Genomic DNA, 14,751 nt, shown 5'->3' on the forward strand with positions numbered 1-14,751 from the left:
TGTCCAGATATAACGAAATAGAACAGTGTATGTTTTATTTGCGCTTTATTTGTGTTTAATAGAAGCGATCCTTATGTTTTATCCGCGTTTTATTTTCTTATTATGTATGTTGTATATACGTCATATATATATATGTTTTACATATGTTTACATATGCTCTATATTTATGTTTATCATATAGAAAAAAAAAAAAAGCGCAGATCAAAATAATTCGCATGAGAATCTTCTATTCACTGCAAGTTTATTACAAAGACATTAAAAGTATGCCCCAACTACAATAAAAAATTTTATTTTTTATTTTATTCATACACTAAAAAATTAAAAAAAGAAAAGAAAAACATGAAAAATGTGAAAAATGTAAAATATAGGAAAAATTTTAAACTTGGAAAAATTTAAAACATAGCAAAAATTTAAAATACAGCAAAAATATAACAAATATGAAAAAAATAACAAACAGAAAAAATAAAATGAATTGGAAATATGGAAGAAATTGGAAAAATGAGAAAAAAAAAACAAACAAACAAAAATATTTATTCTGTTAAAAATTTCACTTAAAACAAAAATGTAATATATATAAAAAAAAAAAGATGCAAAAAAACTGGCATATTTTATGTATAAACCCAAAGTGCATTCTAACTCCATAAAAATTTTGCATGAAAAAATAATTAAAAGAATTTGTATGTGGAAATATTCTAAAAAAAAGAAAAAATAAAATAACAATAAAAAATTTCTTTTTTTATTAACAAATTTTTTTATTATTGTGTTTTAATTTTTTTATTCTATGTTATATTCATATTTTGATTTCGTTGTAATGCATATTTTATTTATCATATTATTACTATTTTTTTTACTATTATTGTATATTATTTACTATTGTTGTAAATTATATACTATTATTTTATATATTATATACTGTTACTGTATATTATTTACTGTTATTACTATTTTATTTTTTCCTTGTTATTATTATTTAGAAAATACGTTATTACAAAATTGCCATCGGCATAGTAACTGTATCGATATTAATATTTTTTAAGTCTATTATCAAGCAAAATTTGGGAAAGTATGTATGTTATGAATATGGTGCAGTAAAGTAAATAGAAATTGCAATCAGAACTAAACTTAAAAAAAACCACAAAGTTGTACATATATATATGTCATATATATGTATATTTATACATATGTGTGTACGTACGTGCATACGTTTACATACGTACGAATGCATACATATATATATATATATATTATATATATTATATATATATATAATATTACGTAAATACGTTGTGTGCTTTTTAAACAATTAAGTATAAGACAAAATGTCCACTTAAAATAGTTTATTAAGAAGTACTGTTGTTTTATGGCTATATATTACAAGTAACGTATATTTGAAGAGTGGTTTTTTTATATCTGGAAATTATATAATGTTGATAAGGGGAAATATGTAAATCTATTTGTGCGCACGGGAAAATAGTTTCCTTAAAGTTAATTTTTTTTTTTTTTCATTTTTTAGTAAAATTAATATTGCAACAATGCAATAATGTAATAATGCAATAATTCAATAATTAGTTATGTAATACGTGATTTAGTAAAGATTATAATAAATACATTAATATTTACAGACGCGTATGTTGTAAAATTTTTCCATTATGACAAAAAAAATGAAAAAAAAAAAAAATTTACATTTATAGTTAATGTTTTAACGAAGTTCTCCGCGCAAAACACAATTATGTAAAAATAGGAAAAGTCTGCAATTTGGAAAAATACGAAAATTAATTTAATTTGTATAAAACTTCAAAAGAAAGACATATTACTGGAAAAAAAAATAAATAGCAACAAATGAGCGCGACATGGCATCGAAATAGCATCGAATTAGCATCGAATTAGCAACAGATTAGCTAAAACATAATCATAAAAATAAAGAAAATACAATTCCGATGTAACAGAGATACATAAATGCATTAAAGTTTACCTAAAACACCTTTAATGTAATTCCAGTTTTACAACTCATTACAGTCAATGCTATTTGAAAAAGTACAATTTACGCAATTATATTTATGCGTATTTTAGTTGTCTTAAATAACTATATTTTTACGTCGAACACATTCTTGTTACTACTGCTGCTAAAATTTTATATTTCACTCTACTTATCCCAGCTATTCCAAAGCAGTAAACATATTAGGAAAAACTGCTTTTATAATTCTAATAATATAATAATATAAAATATGTAGAACTGAATTAACAAATGGGAAAGTTCTTAGAATGAGTGTAAAAAATTTAATGTAAAATGTTGGATGCAAAATATGGAATTCAAAATGTAGAATTCAAAATACGAATGGCCTTAAAATAGAAGTAGCTCAATAATCATAGATACTTGAGAGTAGAATAAAAATTAAATCTGCATTTGACAGATGTTTAGGGTGTTATATATCCCTCCCTATTTTATTAAACTTTTAATTTAACATGTTTTATCTTAATTTATCACAATTTATTTTTTAACATGTTTTATTGTATATATTGTATTTAATTACAACTTCTTTTTTTTTTTTTATGACCACTTAACGCAAAGTAATAAATTCTGAACGGTTCATGTTTTATCAGAAAAGGCCTATTTTTAACATTTGCTTCTTCCCCTTTTTTGTTTGTGTGTGTCACTAAGCATAATACAGGAATAGGTTTAAAATCTTTAATGCAGCTTTTTTATTTTACTTAAAAATTTTTTTTTTTTTTAGCTAGTTTGTTCATAAAGTTCAAAAAAAAAAAAAGAAAAAAATTGCTAATCAAATTATATAGTAATAAAAAAAAATAAAATTAAAAAAAAATAAAATTATAAAAAAAAAGTTCATATAAATCATGTTCATCAAAATATATTTACAAATTCTTAATGCATGTGTATACGGAAATCAGTAATACGGCGGTATTAATGTATGTTATTTAAAAATTAAATAGTTCAATATAATGTTTATTAACCATACACACGCGTGGGACTTAAAAAAAAATAAAAAATACAATAAATACATATACATTTTCATATGTGTGTACCCTCTGTATTATGGCCCTAAATATCATCAATAATAGCGGTGAAGGCCTGTGCACCCAATAAGCAAGTCTTCAATAGTCCAAACTCGTCCGTTTTAATCCTCATATATCCTTTTTCACCCCATTTTTTCCCCCATGAGTTTCTGATAATATAATAATAGTGTTTTTCCTTTATTTTTAGTGCGGTATTATATATTTCTTCCATACCATAACCAACAATAATTACGGCATGGTTCACGGAACTTGCACAAGAACCATCAAAAATACCACCCTGATAGTAAGCGAAATCATCGTTTGCTGCAATACTTACACTTAAAGGACCTAAAAATCGTATGGCTTCCTTAAATCGAACTTGCGGTATTTCTACATAAGTTTTAATTTCATATTTTGTTTTACACTTATCAATATCACATAATTCTGGAGTTAAATCTATATATGGATAATATTTTCCTTCACACAAACCTCCAAATTCTATCATATCATCAAAAGCTAAAGGAATAAATCCATATAAACATCCATTATTTTTAAAAGAGCACTCAATTAATTCTTGTTCACTTAATTGGACTAATTTTTTTCTTCTAATGGCATACTGTGATTCTACAACTCCTACTGTGCTAAAAGCCCAACAGGAACCACAATTCTTTTGATCTTTAACTGGTGTAACGGCATTAAGTTTTCTCCAATCATGAATAACATGATCAAAATTTTCATCCTTTTTTTTATATTTAATAATTACATCTTCGTATTCACTTAAGCGTGGTAACTTATTACCAATTTTTTTTAAATCGAATGTTTTTAATGTTAAGTATTTATTTTCAAATTCTTCATACGTTAAGTCACTAAATCTGTTAAGTCCTTTTGTATATAAACTATTCGATTTGTTATGTGCTTCTACTTTTTTCAAATTTTCTGAAAAGATAAGAAACTTTTGTTGCATTTCTTCTACAGAATTATATTGCTTTCCATGTTCTTTCATAAACATATAAAAGGAGTTAACTGTTTCTAAATTACTCATTAAATATTTCATATCAATAAAATTTATACCATTATATCTTATCCCGTTTGTTACAGTTTCCACATTGTTCATATATGTAGTAGTATTAACACATTTTTTATCATTGCATCCATCTTTTTTAAGAGTTTTATTATACTGTATTCCATTTTTTTTTAAATCATTATCGTTTTTATCATATAAAGACATCAATTCTTCTATTTTTGACACAATGAATTTCTTTCCATTTTTACTTTTTAATAAAAAATTTATTATATAATCGTCATTCATGTTTTCTGTAATTGAGTCATTAAACGTGTAGTTATTTTTTTTGGGTCTTGAAAAATAAAGTGCGGAACAAGCAACAACACAAATTGTTGCAACGGACAGAAGAATGAAGTAGTTCTTTTTCTTTTTAAAAGGCACTTTATCAATTTCCTTTTCTCCAAAGGCTTCTTTTTCCGTTTTAATTGATTCGTTTGATGAGTAGTGTATGTGGTACTCCATCGTTAAAAAAAAATATATATGTATATATGTATATATATATGTTTATGTATGTACGTATATAAATATATACGTATAATTGCCCTACTACGTATATTTAACAAATTTAAACGAAAGGTTTAATCTGGTTGAACTAACACAAGCATATAATGTTAAACGTAATCATCAAAATATTAATTGCGCATTAAAAAGGAACAAACAAAACTTTATTTTTTTTTTTTTTCGGGAAATAATATTATGTTACAATGCAAAAAAATATATACTATTTTATGCAAGCGTTATGGATGAAAAAAAAAAAAAAAGGTTGAACTTTTTTTTGAAATGCTAAAAGGTAACAAACTTATTTATTATTTTTTCCAACGTTAAAAGGGATAAATATATGTACTATTTATTTTAAAACTAATTAAAGTGTTACAAGAGTATACTATGTTTCTACTGAAAATTCTACTAATAGTAAAATGGACTTTATTCTGTACTAAATAAAAAAAAAACAAAAAAAAGGAGGAAAAAAGCAAAAAATGCAAAAAAAGGAAAAAATATAAAAAAATGTAAAAAAGGAAAAAAATATAAAAAAATGTAAAAAATGAAAAAAAAGGAAAAAAGGAAAAAAGTAAGAAAGTAAAAAAGTAAGAAAGTAAAAAAAGTTAAAAAGTCAAACAAAGCAAAAAAGGAAAAAAAGAAAAAAAAGGAAAGAAAAAAACCTTAGCTTAAAACTTCTTAATGTTGCACTAATTAATAATGTAACGGAAAAAAGAATAAATAATTTTTTACTATTCTCCCTATAGGCCATTCCCTTAATATCAATTTCACGCAAAATTTATGAAAATATTTTAATATATAAATAATTATTAATGTTAAAAAATTTTTAAAATTTAGAATTATACACATATAATATATATGGTGAAAAAATAAATATTCTAGAAAAAAAGAGAAAAAAAATTAAAAAATTTTTTTTGATATAAATTGTGAGTTATGTAAAATTTGTTCTTTTGTTATTGCATTTTCCCCATCGGTTTTACACCATGTTTTTATTTTACCGTGCCTTACATTATTACAAAGAATTAAGCGTACTAAAGAAATTAGAAGACTAAGTAACGCACATATTATGTTTATATATATATGTATATATTTTTTATATTTATATATTTGTACATATAATTATACATTCATACATACATATTATGTGCCCTTTTTACGGCTTAATTTTTTTTATTCATAGAAATAATCAGATGGTATACCAATTCAAAGGGCTGAATCAATTTAATTTGCCTACCTATTAAGCAAACAACAAAAAAAGCAAAAATTAATTTAAAATTTTTAAACTACTTTTGTGTTGCTTCTTTTTATTGTTCATTGTTTCCTCACCACTTGGTTAAGCCACTTTTTTATTGATATATATATATAATGCAAAATTGGCTTAAATGCTCTCAAAAAAGCAAATCAACAATATTAAGCTTTAAAAAATATGGCGCAACTGATTAGAGGAAAAATGAAAAAGCTGAAATTAAATTTTGTAAAACTGCCACTATTATTTTAAAACTTTTCTACTACAAAAAAAAAAAATTCTTTTTATAATTATAATTTTTAATACACATGGATGAGATTAGCAAAACACACCGATAAAGAAACGTTTTCCCTACCGTTAAATTGACACAAATATATATATATACATACATACACGCATACATACGTACACGCATACATACGTACACGCATACATACGTTCACGCATACATACATACGTTCACGCATACATACATACGTTCACGCATACATACATACGTTCACGCATACATACATACATACACGCATACATACAACATGCATACGTATGCGTTCTTGTGTGTATAAAAATGGCTTAATGTGTGTAGCACCGCAGCCTGCTAACATTTGCATACATACGTGTTATTTCTTTGTTGTTTCTTTTTTAACTAATGTTTTTGATCTTTAGCTTTTATTCAGAACGTTTAAAGAAATAAGAACATGTGAAAGTCATAATATGAAAAAGTAAAAAAATTATAAAATAAAAAAATCATAAAAAAATGAATAAGTGAAATAATGAAAAAGTAGTAATGAGGTATATAGTAACAAAATGATAAAATTGCAAAAGAAATAAAAAAAAATAATAAATGACAAATAACAAATTTAATCTGTCAAGCAAGAAGAGCGAAATACATATATATATATAAAGGATAAGGACATCAACGAAATAGAGTTAAATTATGGCCAACATGGGAATATAATTTATATATGTGTATAATAGGAACCGTTTCGTGTGTATGCAGAACATACTACAATTTATATCCTTTCTAATGAACAACACAAGGAAAACTAAAATAGCATGAAACGACTATTCGATGTCAGTAAGGTGGTTGTTTTCCTTCGACCTGAACTAACAAGCGCATCGTCGTTTTACACTTATGTAAATATACACAAAATGCTAAGGGATCCCCCTCTTTTCATATCGTATCATACATATATTTTTTGTATTATTACTATTTCCTCTAATCAATCATAGCAATTATCGCTTCAGTTCCTAATAAACAAGGTTTTCTATATCCATTTTCGTCTGTCTCTAATTTTATAAAACCTCTCTCACCCCATGTTTCTCCCCATGAATTTTTTATAATATAATAATAATGTTTTTTATTTTTCTTTAACATAGTATCATATATTTCTTCTACACCATAACCAACAAGAATGACAGCATGGTTAGGTTCATCACCACATTCCCCATCAAATATACCTCCTTGATAGAAAGCAAAATCATCACTAACAGCAATACTAACACTAATGGGTCCTAAGAATTGAACTGCCTCTTTAAATTTAAATTCGGGTACTTCTAAATAACTACTAATGGTATATCTATTTTTACATTTATCGAGTTGACATAATTCTGGCACTTTACCTACATAAGGATAATCACTCTCTGAACACAAACCTCCTAACTCTATTACATCATCAAAAGCTAAAGGAATAAAACCACCATCACATCCAGCATTTTTATTAGAGCAGTCAACTAATTCTTGTTCACTTATTGATGAAAAAATATTTTTTCTAATTGAATATTGAGATTCTATAACACCTACAGCACTAAAGGCCCAACATGAACCACAATTTCCTTGATCCTTAACAGGGGTAACACCTTTATGTAACCTCCAGTCATAACTTACATGATCAAACACAGCATCTTTTGGTTTATATTTATTTATTGCTTCATCATAACTAATTATATTGGATGATTTATATGTTCCATTATTTGGATTAAATTTTTTTAAAGTCAAATACTGTTTTTTAAATTCTTCAAAAGTTAAGTCACTAAATTGGTTGACTCCTTTTCTATATAAAATATTATTGGATTTGTTATGTGCTTCTACTTTTCTTAAATTTTCGGAAAAGATAAGGAACTTTTCTTGCATAACTTCAATGGATTTATAGTCCTTTCCATGTTTTTTCATAAACATATAAAAAGAATTAACTGATTCTAAATTAGTCATTAAAAATTTTGTATCATAGAAATTCACCTGATCGTTCTTTTTTACTACTTTTAAATTTCCAAACCTTTTCTGATAACTACTATTGCTGCTACCACTACAACTAGTACAACTCCTATTGTGGTTTCCTTTAACTACGGCATTATTATTATAATTCGACTGGTTTTCCCTTTCTAAATCATTACCACTAATCTTATCATGTGATGATATGAGCTCTTCAATTTTTGATACAATAAATTTCTTTCCACTTTTACTCTTCAAAATTGATTTAATAACAAAATCGTCATTATCATTTTCCTTATCTAATCTATCAAATATATCCTTATTTTTTCCTGTTCTTATGAAATAAATCAGTGAATATGCAAATATGCATACTACCGAAATTGACAATACTATGAGTAAATTCTTTTTCTTTTTTGCACTACTGTTATCCTCCATTTTTTCTACAAAATATTCTCTTTCTGGCTTGACATATTTATCCTTAGAATACTCCATGTGATACTCCATCGTTCAGAAAAGAACAGAATACCAATTAATTGTTATGTAGCTCGTATAAATATCAAGATATATGTATATATATCACTATGTGTATATATATATCACAATAAACATATATATATTAAATATATGTGGTTAATATAAATTGAAAAGAAGGAAAAGGCAAGGGTAAATTAACGCAATAATAAAAATTCCTTAATTTGTTTAAAAAATATATTATAAATAAATATACATACAAATAGATACAAACAAATGCAATATATATATATATATATATATTTATTTATTTATATAATATCCTTGATAATCGAACAATTTAAAAATAAAAAAAAAATTTTTTGGAAACTTAAAAAATATTGTAATAATAACATATTATTTCTTTTCTATTATAATTATTCATTAAATTAAAACAAAATCAATTAACTCTTTCATATAAAAAAATTGACATAATTAAAAATATATATATGTAAATTTTTACTATGTAACTATTGTTACTTATTCTTATTATTCTTAAAAAATTTACAATACATGTACTTAATATATAAATATACATATACATACATATAATGTATATATATATATATATATATATTACAAATATATTATATCTATATGTACATATATACTTACATTTACAATATATACATGCGTTTTGACAGTTTAACGAAAAAAGGAAAAATTACATTTATTTTTATACATTCAAATCATTGTAGAATATCTAAATAATTGAATATTGGAATATTTGAAAATCTTAATATTTACAAATTTAAACAAATTTACAATAAAAAAAAAAAAATTTAATTCGAGAGGATAAAATTACCTCTTTTACATAATATATCAATCTATGTACATAATAATATTATATACATAAAATAGCACTTCTGTTTTTTAAACTATTTAGTGTTTCATTTTGAATACTATTGTTCTATTTTACTCTATTATTACCTTGCTTTTTCTTTTGTTCTTTTCTTTTTTTTTTTTTTTTTGATTTATCATTTTTTTATTTCGTTTAATTTTATTATCCATGTTTAATAGATAAAAAAAAAGAAAAAAAAAAAAAAAACAAAAAAAGCAAAAGTTCATACATAATCGGATATATTATATATGTATAAGGTATCTTTTTTTTTTTTTCTCAAAACTAGGAAAAATTTAAACTGTTTGTATATATTTATATTATGTTCCCGCAGGGTGATGTCAACTTTAAATTACATATGAAACATGCAAGAAAAAAAAAAAAGAAATTAAATATATAATCATATAATCCTTGCAAAACTCCCATAATTCGTAAATTCTACATATTTTGAAGTTTGCACATTTACATTTTATTTTATGTTTTTTACAAAATGTAAATTTATATAATGATATTATATACGTACAATATATATTACAGATATGAGAAAAAATGTTTTCAACAATGGTAGTGTAGATGCTAAATATATATAAATATTTATATATATAATAATATTGTGTGGTTAAGTGTAAAATAATTTTAAAACAATTCTTTTTCTTGTTTATTTATTTTTTTTTTTTTTTTCCCTTTAACACTAATTTACAAAATATATGAGAAATTAAAAAAAATCGGAACTTACCCCTTTCCACATGCTTGAAAATTGCTCGGGTTAAAACGAAAAAACAAATTTTTAAGTGAAAAACTTATGAAAAAAAAGGGGAACAATTCATATAATATATTTCTTATATACTAAATATACGTACATTTTCATTTTAATTTGTTCATACTTTATTTATATGCTGTGTATGTGATATTTATACAATTTTTTTTATATTTTCAAATATATCTCTTGTTCCATTATGTATATATAGTAGTACCTTTTTTTTATATTTTCGCATATACATGCTGTATATTTATATATATATATATATATATATATATATATATATATATATATAATAATAATATAGTATATATTTTAGTTTTGTATGGAATTATATCTAGTGCACACATGATCAATCATGCATACAAAATGGTTTTCTCGTATGTACTGGTTGGATTAAGCATTATGCCATGAGCAAAGTTTTTTTTAAGATTAGAAGTAAATAAAAATGATATGGGGTGTACAAAAGTAATAAACTTTTAACGCAAAATTTTTGAATTCTTGTAAATTTCTTTTTGCATATATAAGAAATTATGTCATTAAAAGCAATAATATTACATTAAAAAGATAAGAAGCATAATTTTTTTTTTTTTTTTTTTCGTGTTTAATGTTATGTACAACACAAGGAAACATAGTTAAATTAAATATAAAAAAAAAAAAAGAATTTTAATTTTTTTTATACAAAAGTAGAATGTTTCCGATTGAGAAATATAATTAAGTCGTTCCTCATTTATTTGCCAACGCACATGTTATATATATGTATTGTTTGTATATATATATGTGCACGTATATATATAGGTACATGAGTTACCTTATGCTTGTATGCATGAACATTTCCTTTTTTTACGGTTGAACATATGAAGAACTGCAATGATTATGAGTATTTGTACTTCATTTAATTTGTTAAAAGATAACCCTTCAAAAAAAAAAAGGTTTTTCCTTGTATGTGTTAGTAAATTTCTTCATACAAGTCCATTAAAAAAAGATAGAAAAAGTTCAACATATTTAAGTGTTATTAAAAACAACTCACACTTATGTAAACAAAAGGAAAAAGATGGCCATAATATTGATAAAATTGTAAGTCCCGAAAAAAGAGAAAAGTCTCTTTTTGTTCAGCATGTCTTTAAGTGGGGAATAGGAAATAAATTTCGCTCGGATCCTGAAAATAGGTTCGTTCCATAATGTATTAATATACATAAATAAAACAAAATAAAGAAAAAATTATTACTAAATGAATGAACAAGCAAATGAACAAATAAATGAATAATTGAATAAATGAATAAATGAATAAATAAATAAATGAATAATTGAATAAATGAATAAATAAATAAATGAATAATTGAATAAATAAATAAATGAATAAATGAATAAATGAATAAATAAATAAATAAATAAATAAATAAATGAATAATTGAATAAATAAATAAATAAATAAAGTAATAATATAACACTATAACAGTACATCTGGTTAAGCGAGCTTTAATAAAAATGAAAAAACAAATACGCTACAAAATAACGAATTTTACCCCAAAATTATATTGACTTTTTTATGCAAGCATTTTTTTTTATAATTCATGTGCAACTAATGCTATTAGAAGCTGAGCCATATACAGATAGTCAGCACTAACATAATACTTATAAATCATTCTATTTTTACTATAATAACGTACTAATTTCTTTTTCTTTTTCATATTTTTTCTACCTATATTTTTTTCTTTTTTTTCATATTTTTAAATTAGATTTCACCCCGTTCATCTTAATCGTTCTAAAGAAGTAACTATTCGGAAAAGCTACTTTGATTCTGATAATGAAAATATAAAATATGAAGAATTAAATGAGCAATGGGAGGTTTTCTGGTTTCAAAATAATAAGTTAAACGCAAAACCATTCCCTATTAAAAAGTATGGCATAGAGGCAGCGAAAAAAGAAGCAATTAAATTTTATGAAACCTTAAAAGTAAAACGATAATTATTTATTGCTTATTATTTTATTTTATTTTATTTTAATTTTTGTTTTATTTTATTTTTTATAAAAATTAAAAATGCTACGCCTCCTTATAATATTAATTCATTTTATTGTCCACCATAATTCTTTCTGTCCTGCTTGATATGATCTATTTAAAAAAATTGCTACATGCCTTTTTAGGTTAACAATTATCTAAATACGAAGCCTCAGTTTGAGTCAGGGGTAGAAGGTGAGTATAATGCATCGTACCTTTTTATAAAATGTTCATTTATGTATACACTTGTTTGTGAATATTTATACATGTGCAAACATTCATATACATATATGTACCTAAAAACAATGCATGTACTCTCGTATTCATACCTGTAGGTGTTCATTATGACGTTGTAACTAACTGCTGGGTATCTTTTTATCGGCTAAACAATTTTCCAGTATCTAGATCCTTTTCCGCTGAGTATCACGGATTTGAAACAGCGAAAAAATTAGCAATTGAACGAGTTAATAAATATCAGAAATAGAAGTCAAAGCCAATGTACATGCATTTATTCTTCAGATTAAGAAAAGACATTAGTGTGAACAATATTTCAAATAAACTAAATATTAAATATTTTGAATTAAAAAGAAGTAGTAATAGTATTCTGTTTTTTTCTAATATATTTTAATAATCTACTTAAAATAGGGTAAAAAAAGTACCCTTTTTGAAGGGAAATACATACATACCTTCTTGTGTGTATATATGAAACCTTACATTGGACTACATTATTCATATGACCCCACATATATATACAGGGATTTGTCATTATTATCTTATTTGTAGCATTTCTTTTTACTTAATGCTTTCTTTTTCCTGTACATTTTTCTTATTGTTTTCTTTTAAACAATTACATGTATAAAAAAAAAAAAAAAAAAAAAAAAATTTTCTTCATTCTCCTTGCTCAATAAAAATATTTAGAAAAAAAAATAAACCTTTAAAACAGTATTTATATATATACATATATATATATATATATATATATATATATATATAATGTACAAATGTACACACAATAAATATTATGCATACATAACGTTACAACACACCCGATTTTGTTATTAAAACTCTTTTTGATGGTTCCCCTGATTCACTACCAACTGCCTCAATTTGAACTAGCTTATCCAAGCCATCAATTACTTCACCAAAAACAACATGCCTCCCATCAAGCCATGGTGTTGGAACAAATAAAATAAAGAATTGACTCCCATTTGTATTTCTTCCAGCATTTGCCATTGATAGCATTCCTTTTTTAGTATGTTTTAAAACAAAATTTTCATCCGCAAATTTATTTCCATATATACTTAAACCACCAGTTCCATTAAAATTTGTTATATCACCACCTTGAGCCATAAAATTTGGTATTATGCGATGAAATATGGAGTTGGTGTAACTCAACATTTTCCCATTAACTACGGTACCTTTACATATACTTACAAAATTTTCAACAGTTTTCGGGACTACTTTTCCATATAATCCAAAGGTTATTCTCCCAACTGGCTTATTATTTATGCTTACATCAAAATATGCCTATATTTATTTTGAATTAAAACAAAAAAATTATGACCACGTAATTCAAAAATGTGCAAAAAATGAAAAAATTGTTATGAATACACAAGGTAAAATATATTAGGCGAAAAAACTATTATAAACATACAAGGTAAGATGTAGAAAGTGAAAAAATTAATATGAACACGCATGGTAAAGTTTAGAAGGTGAAAAAATTACTATGAATATTTATGGATAAAAAAAAGCAAAAAGGGAAAATAAAATAAAATAAAATAAGAGACAGAAAAAAAGAAGTAACACTTATAAATTCGAATTACTACAGATTTTATTTTGTTCTATTCATTTAGTCCCCCAAACTGTGCTTAATTAATTAGATTTATAGAAAAAATGGTACTTTTAATTTTTTTCCCTATTCTTACTTTATGTGTAATTTCAGGATTCTCACCACTAACAAGGTCCTTTTGAAGTAACAAGAATATTGATAAAATCGTCCAGAGCTGAGAAACAAAAATAAGGGAATTGTTAATATATATTAATTAATTATTAACAAGTTTTTATCTTTAATTATTTCATATACTCTTCTTTTTTTTTTTTTTTTATATCATACTAGTTTATTCATCTTGGAAAATTAAAAGCTTTTTATCTTTTTATAAAACTGATAGAATATACAAAAGTTTATAAAAACGCAGAAACACGAATGTTTTAATTAAAGTAAAATTCTTTTTTATATCTAAAAAAAAAAAAAGAAAAAAAAGAAAACTAATTTCAATCTGTTATCGTTAATTTGTTCAGGCTTAAAAAAATGCACACATAATAGATATATTTATATATATATTTTTTAAAAAATATACTAACGTAAAGAATACATGAAAAAAGAGCTAGGGGAATAAGATCTGTTTATAAACAAAATGCACATACAAGCAGTATATAAATAAACCGAAATTTTAGCATGAGTTTTTATTTTTGTATTTTGCTTTTATAAAAGTTAATTCAACTGTTTCGTTTGACATGGTAAGGTAATAATTTATTCCACCAAGACTAGTTAGCCATTATTTTACTTCTAATTAATGTTCAGATAATCGTCACTTTAATGAGTTGGGTACATGT

At 23.9% G+C, this 14,751-nt stretch overlaps 4 protein-coding genes across 4 annotated transcripts; 1 reads left to right on the forward strand and 3 right to left on the reverse strand.

Annotated features, from left to right (window-relative positions):
* Positions 1-3,058: 3,058 nt before the first annotated feature.
* PmUG01_09024700 (vivapain-3, putative) lies at positions 3,059-4,537 on the reverse strand (the record flags this gene model as incomplete). Its single annotated transcript, XM_029004931.1, has 1 exon — positions 3,059-4,537. The coding sequence occupies one exon, from the start codon at positions 4,535-4,537 to the stop codon at positions 3,059-3,061; it is 1,479 nt and encodes a 492-aa protein (XP_028861571.1).
* Positions 4,538-7,038: 2,501 nt separating this feature from the next.
* On the reverse strand, positions 7,039-8,523 carry PmUG01_09024800 (vivapain-2, putative; the record flags this gene model as incomplete). The annotated part of the gene is made up of 1 exon (XM_029004932.1): positions 7,039-8,523. The coding sequence occupies one exon, from the start codon at positions 8,521-8,523 to the stop codon at positions 7,039-7,041; it is 1,485 nt and encodes a 494-aa protein (XP_028861572.1).
* Positions 8,524-11,009: 2,486 nt separating this feature from the next.
* On the forward strand, positions 11,010-12,622 carry PmUG01_09024900 (transcription factor with AP2 domain(s), putative; the record flags this gene model as incomplete). The annotated part of the gene is made up of 4 exons (XM_029004934.1): positions 11,010-11,308; positions 11,879-12,095; positions 12,285-12,333; positions 12,474-12,622. The coding sequence occupies 4 exons, from the start codon at positions 11,010-11,012 to the stop codon at positions 12,620-12,622; spliced, it is 714 nt and encodes a 237-aa protein (XP_028861573.1).
* Positions 12,623-13,173: 551 nt separating this feature from the next.
* Positions 13,174-14,263, reverse strand: PmUG01_09025000 (peptidyl-prolyl cis-trans isomerase, putative; the record flags this gene model as incomplete). Its single annotated transcript, XM_029004935.1, has 3 exons — positions 13,174-13,665; positions 14,064-14,141; positions 14,252-14,263. The coding sequence occupies 3 exons, from the start codon at positions 14,261-14,263 to the stop codon at positions 13,174-13,176; spliced, it is 582 nt and encodes a 193-aa protein (XP_028861574.1).
* Positions 14,264-14,751: the final 488 nt, after the last annotated feature.

This window comes from Plasmodium malariae (genome assembly GCF_900090045.1).
Source record: "Plasmodium malariae genome assembly, chromosome: 9".
NCBI lineage: Eukaryota > Apicomplexa > Aconoidasida > Haemosporida > Plasmodiidae > Plasmodium > Plasmodium malariae.